At 45.2% G+C, this 14762-nt stretch overlaps 1 protein-coding gene across 1 annotated transcript; it reads right to left on the bottom strand.

The window, feature by feature from the left end:
• Positions 1-77: 77 nt before the first annotated feature.
• On the bottom strand, positions 78-10073 carry TOMM20L (translocase of outer mitochondrial membrane 20 like). The gene is made up of 6 exons (XM_065402562.1): positions 9944-10073; positions 7267-7310; positions 6162-6243; positions 4142-4284; positions 2694-2750; positions 78-131 (listed from the first exon to the last, which is right to left on the bottom strand). Exons 1-6 carry the CDS (start codon positions 10071-10073, stop codon positions 78-80), a joined length of 510 nt encoding a protein of 169 aa, XP_065258634.1.
• Positions 10074-14762: the final 4689 nt, after the last annotated feature.

Below are 14762 nucleotides of genomic sequence, written 5' to 3'. Positions count from 1 at the left end.
TTTGTATGTATTTTCTTTTCAAACAAGGGTTTATAGGCTAGACGGCTAGAATCCTGCCTTAACATTGCTGCCATCTCTCATTCCTTCTCATCTTCCACACAGTCCTGCTCATTCAGTGCTGCTTGAAGTTGCTGACAAACAGATAAGAGTTAGTGACTAATTACCTCATCAGTTAGGGACACGTGACTAGTTATTTCTTTTTATTCTGGGAAAGCCTTGGTTATCTCCTTCTCTCATCTTATTGCCCATTCGAGAATGGCTAGAGCAAGTGCCTTCCCTAACCAGCAGTCTTCCCCTATGCTCCCCAGGGCTAATGGCTGTCATAGGATAATACGGTTATAAGGAATAGCCAAGAACAAATCATGCCAAACCAACCTAATTTCCCTTTTGACAAGATTACTGGCCTAGAGGATGGTGGAGAGCAGCAGATGTGATGTATCTTGATTTTTAGTAAGGCTCTTGATACAGTTCCACATCACATTCTCATAAGCAAACTAGGGAAACATGGTCTACATGAAATTTTACTATAACGTGGGTACACAACTGGTTGAAAGACCATACTCAACGAGTAGTTGTCAATGATTCACTGTCCTAGTCATAGTGGATGACAAACTGAATGAGTCAATATTGTGATACAGTTGCAAAAAAAGGCTAACATCGTGCTCGCTGTATTAACAGGACTGTCGTATGTAAGAAACAGAAGGTAATTGTCCTGCTCTACTCTGCACTGGTGAGGCCTCAGCTGGAGTACTGTGTCCAATTCTGGGTGTCACACTTCAGGGAAGATGTGGACAAATTGGAGAGAGTCCAGAGGAGAGTAACAAAAATAATACAAGATTTAGAAAACCTGACTTATGACGAAAGGTTAAAAAAACTGGGCATGTTTAGTCTTTGAGAAAAGAAGACTGAGCGGGGACCTGATAAGTCTTCAAATATGTTAAGGGCTGTTATAAAGAGGATGGTGATCGATTATTCTCCATATCTACTGAAGGGTAGGACAAGAAACAATTGGCTTAAGCTGCAGCAAGGGAGATTTAGGGTAGATATTAGGAAAAACTTTCTAACTATAAGGGTAGTTAAGCTCTGGAATAGGCTTCCAAGAGAAGTGGTTGAATTCCCATCATTAAAGATTTTTAAAAACAAGTTGGACAAACACCTGTCAGTCATGGTCTAGGTTTACTTGGTCCTGCCTCAGCAGATGGGGCTGGACTTAGTGACTTCTTGACTCCAGCCCTACATTTCTATGAGTCTGTAGCACTTGCCTTTATGGTATGAGGGCAGACAGCGGCTATAAAAAGCTCATGCAAGTTGGCACAACTCCATTGAGTTCAAAGAAGTTCTACCAGTTTATCCCAATGTTGAATTTGGCCTACATTTTTTTTCCCTACGTGAGTGGCACAGGAGCATCGTAATTGGCAACATTCACTCCCAGAACTACTTCTGCATACTTCCCCCACCGGAAACAAGTAATCCAAAGGTTACTCCTGATCTCACGTTTATTACACGATATATGACTTATTCCTTCAATACCACTAGGCTACCCAGCATACTTCTCCTTTGAGGGAATGCCAGCAGAATATACGAGGTACTCACAAGATGACATCTTCCGCTGATAAGCGCTGAGATAAAACATGAGCATTTATGAAAATTAAATGTTGGTGTTTCCAAGGTAGTGGAAACAATGGTTCTTTGACAGCATTTTATTACAGTGAATGTAATTCTTGAATCTGATTGTTAATGCAGTAGTATGACAGTTTATTGCTATTTCATTATCAAATAGCCTTGTTCTGAACTGAGTACAGAATAGACATGGTCTGTGCTTTGTTCAGTTGTACACAACCAATATGATGTATTACTGTGAATAAGATCTGACTCAATTTTATTTTCACTTTAACTGATAAATAATAGAGTATCTACTAAGCCAGTGGCTCTCAACCTTTCCAGACTACTTACTCCTGGGGGAATTATGCGCTGCTACATGCATAATTAATGAGCCCCGCAGATTTCTAATTTTTTTTGTGCAGAAAAAAAGCTTCTGTGAAAATGTTGCTGTAGTTCTGCCTTTTGCCCACCAGAGGGCGCTGTGGCAATAGAACAAAGCTGCAGCTCCCTGCCAGAGAGGGAAGAGAAAGAGCTGCCTTCTTCACAGTGCTTTTCTGGCCAGGTCAGGAGGCAGACAGTGACTCATAAGGGCTAGTGGGGGAAGACAAATTGGGGCAGGGGCTGAATGGAAGTGGAGGCATGGCCATGGGGGGAGGGGGGTGCAGAGACACATGGGGGGAGGGGGTGGGGAGAGGCAGGGGGTGCAGAGCTACATGGGGCCAGAGGGTGGCTGGGTGGGGGTACAGGGAGACATAGGGACAGGGGAGTGGCTGGGTGGAGGCACAGACACATGGAGACGGGAGGGGTACAGGGATAGGGGTGGCTAGGTGGAGGCACAGAGACACATGGGATGGGGGAAGGGGTACAGAGAGACATAGGACAGGGGAACGGCTGCATGAGGACACAGACGCACATTGGGACGGGCAGATGTGCCTGACTGAATAGGAGAGACTAGGGGTCAACCAGGGTCTGCATGGGGGAAGCTCCCTAACAATCCCTTCCCGCCCCCCTTAAAAACCTGTTCCATACTTTTCCCACCCATACCCAACAACCCTCCAAGTTCACACCCAGGCTCCTTCCCAGCAATTTACTTCCCTCTCCCTCAGCTCCTCTATTACCCCTGAATCTCCCAAGCCTTTGCACTGCTTCTGAGGGGTGCGGGAAATACAGTTCTGTATTGTAGTTTAAATGAATTATTACTCAGAGTTCTGTATTAATATGCCTAGTAAGGAATCTATTTGTCAAAAAACATTTCCTGAATCTTTTTTGTCGTCTGTATTGTTACAGACATACTTGCTGAGAGGTATTTTGAAATAAATGACCAAAAATAATTGAAACTGGTGTGATTATATTGTGTTATTTTGACAAATAAAATATGCAGAATTTTAACATATTGTGCGCAGAATTCCACCAGGAGTAACTACTGTACCTCTTTCAAGAGTCTGATTTGTCTTGTGTACCCTCAAGTTTCACCTCACTTAAAAATTAACAAAATCTGGCATAAAAATACAAAAGTGTCACAGCACACTATTACTTAAAAATTACTTTCTCATTTTACCATATAATTATAAAAAATCCATTGGAATATAAATATTGTACTTACACTTCAGTGTATAGTTTACAGCAGTATAAACAAATTATTGTATATGAAATTTTAGTTTGTACTAACTTCACTAGTGCTTTTTATGTAGCCTGTTGTAAAACTAGGCAAAAATCTAAATGAGTTGATATGAGTACCCCCAGCGGTACATGTACCCCTGGTTGAGAACCACTGTACTAAGCAATCTGGCTGCTAAATTCCATTTGGTGCAGACTTTAGTTTCAGGCATGTCCTCTTAAAGAACTGAGGTGAAATTCCAGTAATTATTGGTATTCAATCCAATACTGTCTGGAGGCCATAAAGGCAGAGAGAGATGCTACTTAGGGCTGGTCCACACTAACCCCCCAGTTTGAACTAAGATATGCGACTTCAGCTACGTTATTCACGTAGCTGAAGTCGAAGTATCTTAGTTCGAACTACAAGGTACTTACCGCGGGTCCACACGCGGCAGGCAGGCTCCCCCGTCGACTCCGCGTACTCTTCTCGCGGAGCAGGAGTACCGGTGTCGACAGCGAGCACTTCCAGGATCGATTTATCGCGTCTAGACAAGACGCAATAAATCGATCCCAGAAGATCGATTGCTTACTGCCGAACCCGGAGGTAAGTATAGACGTACCCTCAGTCTTTTTTTCATAATCAGTCCAGCTTGAGCCTTCTATATTGATTTCTTGCTTATTAAATATTGCCCTTTCCTGCCAATTTATGGCTTAAACAATTTACCTCAGCAGCCACAGGAACCAGAGTTCCAAAGTGCAGAAAATCAATGACAATTTTTAAAAACTGAGATATAGTTGTACAACCGTTTACTGTACAAGCAATGGTTCTCTACAAAACAAACTGCAAGCTCCCAATCTATTTCAATGTATATTGCTGACTAGATAGTGTCCAGCACACGTAACACCAATCGTTTCCTCTTTAACTTTTTAAAAGCATACGTACTTGTTTTGTGTATGGTACTCTCTGCATAAGCATCTCAAAGACTTGTGGTGGTAGTGTATTGTGCAAAAGCTGCAGTAGCTGATGTGGCTGTGAGCACACTGAAATAGCATTAGTGAGGTGCTCCACACTCTTCTTATGTTCTCCTGAAGCAAATTCATATTTTTAACTACATTTTAGAGTTGATTGGAAAACATTTTCCCCCCATCCCAGGAAAATTTTTACTTTTCATACCAACCCCCCCTCAAAAAAAAAAAAAAGACCTCCCCCCCCTTTTTTTGGTTTTCCAATGAAAAGTCAAGTATTTGAGGAAAGTAGACCCCCTTCTGCAAAAGTGTTCATTTACTCAGAAACCCAAGTTTCCATAAATGCTTGGTGGAGGGGCTACCTGAATTAGGGAGAACAAAGGAGGAGTAATTTTAAGTGATTGGGCTAGTGCCAGGGTTTGTGTCTTTTGGGGAAAGCTCTTTGGGGTGGAGGGTGCAGTGAGAAAGGTGAAGGAGAAGACGGTTGGGATGTAATAGGAATCTTCTTTAGCACATTTCAGTGGCTTTTTTAAAATTCAGTTTTACTTAGGGCTTGGCTACACTTGCGAATTACAGCGCAATACAGGAGCCCCGGGCGCACTAGCTCACTCCCCATCCACACTGGCAAGGCCCGTAGAGCGCTTTGACTCCGCGGCTACAGCGCTGCTGGTACTCCACCTTGGCGAGTGAAATAACGTTTGCTGCACCTTGGCTACAACGCCCAGGCGTCAGTGTGAACGAGGTGTTGCGTTACTGCGCTCTGATTGGCCTCCAGAAACGTCAAATAATCCCCTTAAGTCAAGTGGCCATCTTGTCATTGTTTTGAACTCCTGTAGGAATGTGGAAATGCCCTTTCATAGCTCCGTTTCTGACAGCCGACATACAAGCCGTTACTGTGGAATGCTGTGTGTGAGAGAGGCAGGCGAGGGGGAGATCTGCTGCTCTCTGAACTTACAAGACAGCATGCTGACATGCTCTCAGCCCCCGCAAAACCCACTCTCTCTCCCCCCACATACACACAACACTCCCTGTCACACTCCACCCCACCCCTCCCATTTTAAAAGCACGTTGCAGTCATTTGCATGCTGGGAGAGCTGCCCATAATGCACTATTCCTAATGCCGCTGCAAGTGCCGCAAATGTGGCCATGCCAGTGCGCTTGAAGCTGTCAGTGTGGACTGACTGCAGCACTTTCCCCACTGTGCTCTACGAAGGCTGGTTTAACTCAAAGCGCTCTACATCTGCAAGTGTAGCCATGCCCTTAGTTAAAAGTTCAGTTCCTAGGAGGGGGTTGGTTAATAAGTTACTCAATTTCAGACCTGCTATAACCCCTCTCGACATTGCTTTAAAAATCTTTTAACTCTTTGGCCTGGTCTACACTACCCCCCAAATTCGAACTAAGGTACGCAACTTCAGCTACGTGAATAACGTAGCTGAAGTCGACATACCTTAGTTCGAACTTACCGCGGTTCAGACGCGGTCCACACGCGGCAGGCAGGCTCCCCGTCGACTCCGCGGTACTCCTCTCACCGAGCTGGAGTACCGCAGTCGACGGCGAGCGCTTCCGGGATCGATTTATCGCGTCCAGACCAGACGCGATAAATCAAACCCAGAACTTCGATTCCCAGCCGCCGAACTAGCGGCTGGGTGTAGACCTGGCCTTTGTAATCCAGTAACAATTTTTAATTCTCCAAATCTAATTGAAATTTCACTTCCCTTTGCCTCCTCCCCCACCTACTTTCAAGTGTAGGAATTCCTAGCAGCATCAGCATCAAGCCTGGTGCTATCCACCATCCTGAAATAAGGTGGAGCAGACAGTGCCTGACTGAGGCATGTGCAATATGCTTGAGGTCTGACAAAACAATTGTTTGTCTGTGCTAAAATGATACTGCACCTCGACTTCAGCTGAGCATTTCAAGGCAATTTCTGTGAAAACCAAACCAACTGCAATACACATCCTGCACAGCTGTTGACAAGAGTTCATGCTTATGTCCTTACCTCTAGATAACCAGTGTTCTCCCAGCTGCACCTCTTGCAGAAAGAATTCCTGTACCCTTCCAATATTTTTCATCTCGCATAACTAAAGATGTTATCAAATATGTTTAGCTTAGAAATAAGATGTATCAGTGCAACAAAGACATCTCTGTAGTTACTGTGAAAACTGGTAGTAGTGAAAAAAATTTCTCAAAAGATTAATTTGCAGTGCTGTTTTGTAAATTGCTATTTAGACTTATATTTGTCAAACCTCTGGAGGTCACTGTTTTTCTTGACACATCTTTGATTTCCCTCCTCCACTCCATGGGTCATTTTGCTTTTCCCAGACTGTTGACCGAAACAATATTGTTTAAAAAAAAAAAAAAAAGCCTACAGAGGTTTGATGACAAGGTTCTGTAGTCTGGGGTTGGGAATTATCTTAATTTGCTATATTAGTAAAAATGATTTCAGTGCTGCCTGCTAGCACAAAATGGGTGTTGGTGAAGGGCGGTGGCTGCTCTTTGGGGAGATTATAGCTCTGCAAACCAAGGTTGCTCCCTGCACTGAATTCTGGAATACATAGGTTGCTTTGTCTTCATGATAAAAATAAAATATCTCAATAGGGACTGAGGATGTGGCTGTAGTGAAAGATGGGAATGCCCACAAAGACATGGTAGATGAGTCTCTCCTCACATCCCCCCACCTTGGGAAGTGAGGCAGGAGAGGAAGTACTAATGGTGGATAATTGTATCCTTTGACTATATCTACTTTCTCTAGCAAATTAAGATTAGCCAAAACTTTATGAATGTAAAAGTGAGCTGCAGGTGTGCTACAAATTTACTAAATCAAAAACAACTTTAGTCTCAAATATGTATTAGAGTTAAAAGGACACAGTCAACTTGAAATAGTTATTGTTAAAAACTAATTTCAGGTACTAAACTTGACCATAAATCCCTTGCCCCCCTCCACCCATCCCCAGTGTAGGGGGAGATTTTCAAGGGTACAAATGAGTTGGGTTCCTAATTCCCCTTTGTGCTTTGGCTCAGGTCAGTACAACCAAAACGACATTCAATTTTAAGTTAGTATTCTTTCTACTAAGTTTAAGTGATTTTTAAACTGAGTGTTTTACCTCAGCATCATGCTCTTTAGCTTTTTCACGTTCTTTTCTTCTTTCTGTAAATGTAACATGGTGCATTTAACATCTAAGCTTAATAGTTCAGCACTCCAAAAAGATTGTCAAGTCTGCTTCTCCAAAGTTTTTTTCCATATTAGTGTTATCTCATCCAAAAAGTGCTGATGCTCTAACATGAAAACAGATATAACTGGAAGATAGAGATATGAGAGAAACCTATAAAAATAAATTGTACCTAATTTTTTTTATTTATAAATAGTTTTAAACTCTTCTTGAACTGACTGTCCTGTTAAATTTTCTATAACATGTCACCTCTTCTCTAAAATGAGAGATGCTCAGGGAGTTGAATTTGCTATATAGATATTTGCTGATACTTTATTAAGTACACCAAAATATTTTCAAATTAAAAAACGGAATCATGATCGGAAGGAAGCCAAGCTACATTTCAGTTTTATGTTGTTGATGAGCTCATATGTTTTACTGCAAACACTTCAGAAATTCTTGATCAAGACAGAATTTAGCCAAGTAAGCATCTGGAGTGAGATTTTCAAAAAACCATGGCCTGCTGCTCCTAAGTCACTTTGCCACTTTTAAAAATGTTACGCTATGGCCAAGATTTGTAAAGGTATTTAGGTGCCTAGTGGGATTTTTCAAACCACTTGGTGCCTAACTCCCATGGTACATAAGCAGTGTTGTAGATAGTCCTCTAATGGGATTTTCATCTTTAGGCACCTAAATATCTTTAGAAATTTGGCCTTAGGTGTTTTAGAAGTCTAGGTCCTATTCTCAAGTGAATTATTAGACACTTAGGGCTTGGCTACACTTGCAAGTTAGAGCGCATTAAAGCAGCCCCAGGCGCCCTAACTCCTGACCCGTCCACACTGGCAAGGCACTTAGAGCACCTGGACTCTGCAGCTGGAGCACTCCTGGTAATCCACCTCCACGAGCAGCATAACGCTTGTTGCACCTGGGCTGAAACGCCCCAGCGTCAGTGTGAACGAGGTGTTGCATTACTGCGCTTTGATCGGTCTCCGGAAACATCCCATAATCCCCTTAAGTGGCCACTCTTGTCATTGTTTTGGATTTGGCTGTAGGCATGTGGATATCCCCTTTCAAAGCTCCGTATCTGACAGGCGGCATGCTTATCTGCTCCGGGACAAAGCAAGCCATTAGTGTGGAATGTTGCTTGCTGTGAGTGTGTGAGAGAGAGGCGGAGGGGAGGGGGCTCTGAACTTACAAGACAGCATGCTGACACACTCTTAGCACCCCAAAAACCCACTCTCCCCCCCACACACATACACACAACACACTCCCTGTCACACTCCACCCCACCCCCCGCATTTGAAAAGCACGTTGCAGCCACTTGAACGCTGGGATAGCTACCACAATGCACTGCTCTTTGTGGCATTGCAAGAGCTGCTAATGTGGCCACGCCAGTGCGCTTCCAGCTGAGAGTGTAAACACTCAGCAGCGTTTTCCCTGCTGCGGTCTCTGAAGGCTGGTTTAACTCCCAGCGCTCTACATCTGCAAGTGTAGCCATGCCCTTAGGTGCACTAAGTCTCTCTGGGAGTCAGTCAAGCTCACGCTCTAAAGTGCCTGAGGCCTGGTCTACATTTAAAAATTAGAGTGACTTAGCTACAGTGCTCCGGGCTGTGAAAAATGTTTGTAGCTAGGTCAACCTAACCTTCAGTGGAGATGTCACTCGGTCAAACAGCAGAATCCTTCTGTTAACCTGGCTACGGCCTCAGTGAGGTGGAAGCGCTGGGGAAACCCCCCCCCTTCAGTTGCTGTAGCAAGTGTCTCTGCTACAGGAGTCCAGCTATCCAAAGACATAGATTAGACAGGGGTTGGCAACCTTTCAGAAGTGGGGTGCCGAGTCTTCATTTATTCACTCTGATTTAAGGTTTCGTGTGCCAGTAATACATTTTAACGTTTTTAGAAGGTCTCTTTCTATAAGTCTATAATAAATAACTAAACTAGGGTGACCAGACAGCAAATGTGAAAAATTGGGACGCGGGTGGGGGGGTAATAGGAGCCTATATAAGAAAAAGACCCAAAAATCGGGACTGTCCCTATAAAATCAGGACATCTGGTCACCCTAAACTAAACTATTGTTGTATGTAAAGTAAATAAGGTTTTTAAAATGTTTAAGAAGCTTCGTTTATAATTAAATTAAAATGCAGAGCGTCCCGGACCGGTGGCCAGGACCCAAGCAGTGTGAGTGCCATTGAAAATCAGCTCGCGTGCCGCCTTCGGCACACGTGCCCTAGGTTGCCTACCCCTGGATTAGAAATAATTTAAGTGGGTTTGAAAATCCCACCTGCGGTGACGAAGGGGATGGAGTGGGATTTATGTGGGGCAGGAATTATTTATTTCGGGGGGGGGGGGTGAAAGGGAAGGTCCAGGGGCTGTAGCCCAAAGGGGCTCAGGCCTTAGACTTGACTAGGGTGGGGGTGTCAATTCAGCCCAGTTCCCCCTGCTCCCTGCCTGCCCTCGCTCTGTGTGGGACCAAGGCCTGGATGGGGGCGAGGCCTGGCATTGCAGGGGCGGTGTTTGCAGCTCCCCCGCCCGGGGAGAGGAGGGCGCTAAGCCCTGGCCTGGGCGATGGGGGCCCCGGCCCGGCCCCGCCTCAGCTAACGGCCTCCCGCGGCCCCGGCCGGGCGGGGACACTCACTCTGCCGCAGCTTCTGCTTGAAGTCGGGGGCGTTTCTCCGCTGCCGGTCGAAGTAGACGGCGTAGCCGAGCAGGGCGAGGCCGCAGCCCCCAGCCAGCAGGAGGAGAAGGGGGCGAGCCCAGCCGCTCATGGCCGCCCGCGCCCAGCCCCGGCCCGCTCTGGAGTCCCGAGAAGCTGGCTGAGCTAGAGCCACGGCTCTCCTCCCCTCCCCTCCCGGGCAGCGCCGAGCGCACGGAGCCGGACCCCCGGCTAGGCAGGGCCTGGGATCCCCAGCGGGGAGACGCTCCCCCTGCCCCCGGGTGGTTTGGGGGGGCTGGTCAGTGCCTTCCCGGAGCCCCAGGGGGGAGACTCTCCCCCCCACCCCCAGGCTGGTTTCTGGGGGTTGGTCTGTGCCTGGGAGCCCCGGGCTCCCCAGCAGGGAGATGGCTCAGGGGAGGCGCTTGATCTAGCTGTAGGTTTTGCATAACATTGTGTTGCCAACTCCACATAGCAGGAAGTGACCAGACTGTATCTCGGCCCATCTTTTCCTGGCCGGGGGCTGTGCTGCAGTCAGGAGCGGAGGGACTGGTCAGCAGCAGCTTCAAACCTCCTTTCCCCCCTGCTCATCGCCGTTGTGGCTGTGTCAGCTCACAGGGTTAGTGTTAATCTCTCTGAAATTGTCCCCCGTTAGCCTTTTACAGCCGCACAGAGCTATATAAATGAAGCCCACTTCCTTCTCATACAACGTCCGCCTGGAGGGGAGGGGGGCGACTGGACAGCTTGTCAGTCTCACCTCCATGAGGAAGGGCTGAAGCACAGAGAGGGGATTTGCTAAAGGCTAGACATTGAGACAGTACCAGAGAGGGGAATCACAATTTAGGAAAGCCCAGATCTTTTCGCAGCCTGCATTACTGCTCTACCTGAGTGAGGTACTCAGTTGATGAGTGAGGAAAAACTCATGCAGCCATTAACATTTATCTAGTCCAGGTCACAGTAAATGCTCACATGGCAAGGATAAAAGACAGAGCCTATTTTCTTTGTCTCCAACACAACCATATCCATTAATTATTTGTGCATAAAGGTCCAATAATCAGATTACTTACTTACGTACCTACCCCTACCTCTCTCATAATTGAATAAACATTACATTAGAGAAAGCATATTATTGGGAATAAAAATGTAGGGACGGTCATCTTGCCATTTCTATTTGCCCCAGAGCTTGCAGAATGCTGCAGTGAAATTGAGCCATCCCATCCATGACTGCAAACTGCCAGGGAATGAACTAGGATCTTTTTTGTATTTGGGTGTGAGGATGAAGAGTTACATATGTCATTTGGTTTGGGACAGCCATTAAGTTCCTGTAGTTAAACTAATTGAAGCAGCAGGGAAATACTGTTCTTTAAAAACTGACAGTGCATTTGGTGCGTTACAAGACGAGTTTAAGGAAATAACATGATTATCTAGTCAGGGAATCTGGGCTCTAATCCTAGTTCCGGTATAAACTTTGCACGACCTTGTAATTGGGCCTTGTTCTTCCCTCCCTATACAATGAAGATTACATTCTATTTCCATAGATGTTAAGCCAATTGAAATCATTCAGCGGAATGCATTATATACTTGCAAAGTATTTTAACAGCTTGGGAAGATAGAGAGCAGAAACTGAAAATGTAGTGATCAGCTATACAGAGAGAAGTAAAGTAAAACACAATGGCAAAAGAGAACAAAAAAGATGTAGAAAATAGCAAATTTAAAAGCAACTGAACACTTTCCACAGTAAGTGGTAGAAGCCACATTTAAAATTGGACTGTAAAAGGCAATAGAGCTACTGTAAAGTGACACATACTGCCATTCAAACCTGCACTAGTCCCCTTGGATAGACACTTGCATACAATATGATCACAGTAACAGCAAATGCCATTAGCAAGGGAGAGAACAGTGTGTCAACCAAAAGCCTAAGTTGTTTTTCTTTTAAAACCCTACCAGCCCTGTACATGAAGTTACTCCCAGGAAATTCAGAAACATTCACTAGATGGTGTATATCTACCTACACTTATGACACAGTGATTAATATAGCCCTGGCAGAAAGGAATGAGATTGGTAATATCTTTTCCAACTCTAACTTAAATATGTCTTGCTGTTCTCAAATACATCCTGTGAGATTTTATAAATGTAGTATTTTAAAAAAAGAGCTCTTAGCTTGTTATAAAGAAAAAAAAACTTCTATGATGTAACAAGGTATTAATATAAATTCCACATTTTATCCTTGTTCAATAAACTGGCATAGTTGGTAGGATCATGGCAAATTAGGTTAGGCTGTACCCATCTGGGGGATTAGAAATAAAGTAGTTTAGAACAGCATAGAAATTGACGGGACTGGACTGGTGTGACAAAGTGGAAAATTTTTGTAATATTTTTATGAAGCCTGTCTGTACCTCAGTTTCCCCTATATGCTGCATTGTTATCTACTGGTGAAAAGGGAGTTTGCTGTCAGAGCAGGTTAAGACACAGGTGTAAATACTGCTTAGCTGTCTGGGGGCTTGGGTCCCATATCAATGGAGCTCTTCAGAAGACTATAGCAAATCCAATTGCCTGCACACAGACACGGACACCTAGCAACCAATGACCCACAGAGACATGGACTTCCCTACCTCTCATCAAGGCGACTGAGTTGCATCTCCCTAGGGGGCAGGAAGTGAGGTGGAAGTTAAGTTTTGGCTATGGGAAGCAGTCAGGGGCACGTTGGGAGTCTGACAAAGGAGATCAGACGAAGACAAGAGGGAGACAGAGCTTGAACAATGGGACTCACTACAGCCTGGCTGGGCTCTGGCTACCCAGAATAGACTATGGCTTAACTTTCACTTCTCTGTGATAATCCTGGTCTTCCTGTGCTGTGTTCCAGTCAACTAATAAGCCCTACTGTTTGATAGCACTGCAGATGCTTGAGGAGGTGCACAGCTCTCTAAGATTGTACAAGTCTCCCTCAGGAGTCTGTCTCAGTGGACTCGATGAACAGAGCTGATGGGGTTTCTAACATCCAGTGAATAAAGGCTTGATTCTTCTTTAGAAGCATGAGGTTTGGGTAGAATACAGGAAGGTGAATCTTTTGGTTAATGTGATATGCCAATGAGACTTTAGGGAGAAAATGGGGATGAGAGCATAGTACAACCTTTGTCCCTATAAAAGGTGATACGTGGTGGACTGGTCATGAGGGCCCCCAGCTCTCCCATTCTTCTTGATGATGTAATGGTGACCAGGAATTAAGTTTTAAAGAAGAGGTGGAAGAGAGAGCAGCTGGCCATCAGCTTGAAGGAGAGCATCAAGAACCAGGGTGAGCCCCACTGGGGAGCTGGATTTCAGACAGGAAAATACAAATTGTATAGAACTTTGAGGAATCTGTCTGTGATGATGGGAAAAAAGGAAGAGCCAATGAATGAGTGAGTGGAAAGTTGTGATATCAGCCAACTGTACCCTAATAGGTCTTTGATACACCTCTGACTTTTAATTCCACTTGGTAGTCCAGAATCTTGGAAGGCAGAACTTCCAAGGCTTGGGAAGATGGAAGAGAGCACCAAGAATGAAAATGTTGCCACTTCTGGAGGTAAGTCTGGCAGTTCCTGGGCTTTCTACTGGACAAAAACACTGATTGTACTGCAACTTAACAGGTTAATTCCATGGTTTAGAGCCCTTCAGGAGCCACACCCTGAGGTTCAGAGAGGAAGAGTTGGGGTGGATGAGGGACCCCAAATTCTGTGTCAATAGGTCCTCTGTGGTAGAAATTTGGAGGGGTGCCACATCTGCGACGTGGATGAAATTTTAATAACACACCCATCTTGGCCTGGCTGATGCTATGAGAATAGCTTTCGCCCTTTCTTTGCGTAGCTTGAAAAGAGTCTTGAGGATTAATGGAATTGATGGATACACATAAAGCAGGGCACGAGGCCACGGAGCTATCAGCACATCTCCCAGAGAACTAAGACCGTAACTTCCACTGGAGCAAAACAGGAGACCATTGGAGTTGTTTGGGGTGGCAAAGAAATCTACTTGTGATAGACCCCAGGTCTGGCAGACGTTGCAAAAGCGTCTTTGAGCTCCCATTCATGGTGTTGCCAGAAATGTCTGCTCAGGGACTCCTGCACTTGTATCTGAGTCTGATAGGACCGCAACTACGTTTATTGAAGGGGAAAAACACCAGTTCCAGAGTCTTAGTGACTCTGCACATAAGGATCGGGATCTTGCCCCCACCTTGGCGGTTAATGTAATGCACTGCTGCCCTGTTCTCTAGCATTGCTCTGACCGAGTGGCTTGACTGTCACGGAGGACGTATTGGCAAGCATAACAAAGTGTTCTCCGCTCCAGAATATTGATGTGAAGCAGTGATTCTTGCAGACCTTTTGCCCCGAGCTGTATTTCCCTGCAAGTGAGCTCCCCATCCTAACAAAGATGTGTCTGTTATGAGGCTCTGTGATGGTGTGGGATGCAAGTATGGGGTTGCCATACAGACCCTTTGTGGGTTCTTCCACCACATAAGTGCCCCCAACACCTTTGAGGCACAGTGACCCATTTGGAGGGGTTGTGTCTGTTGGGGTGTATATGTTCTTAACCACATCTGGAGACATCCAAGGAGTAGTCTTGCATAGGAAGTCATGATTGTGGAGGCAGATATGTGATCCAAAAGCTGAAGAAAAGCCCTCCTCGTTGGTTGTGGGTTGAACTACAGTGCAGAGATAAGGCCAGATAGGGTGGAAAATCTCTCCCAGGCTAGAATCATAGAAGATATGGGTTGGAAGAGACCTCAGGAGGTCATCTAATCCAACCCCCTCCTCAAAGCAGGACCAACCCC

The sequence above is a fragment of the Emys orbicularis genome, chromosome 4, assembly GCF_028017835.1.
Source record: "Emys orbicularis isolate rEmyOrb1 chromosome 4, rEmyOrb1.hap1, whole genome shotgun sequence".
NCBI classification, from domain to species: Eukaryota; Metazoa; Chordata; order Testudines; family Emydidae; genus Emys; species Emys orbicularis.
This window is presented reverse-complemented; position numbering and strand designations above follow the sequence as displayed.

Coding starts and splice junctions, on each gene's coding strand:
- TOMM20L (XM_065402562.1), bottom strand. CDS start 10,073: ATGAGCGGCTGGGCTCGCCCCCTTCTCCTCCTGCTGGCTGGGGGCTGC. Junction 4,285..6,161: donor AGAACACTGGTTATCTAGAG/GTAAGGACATAA, acceptor AATTTGCTTCAG/GAGAACATAAGAAGAGTGTG. Junction 132..2,693: donor AGGAGCTGAGGGAGAGGGAA/GTAAATTGCTGG, acceptor TCTGTTTGTCAG/CAACTTCAAGCAGCACTGAA.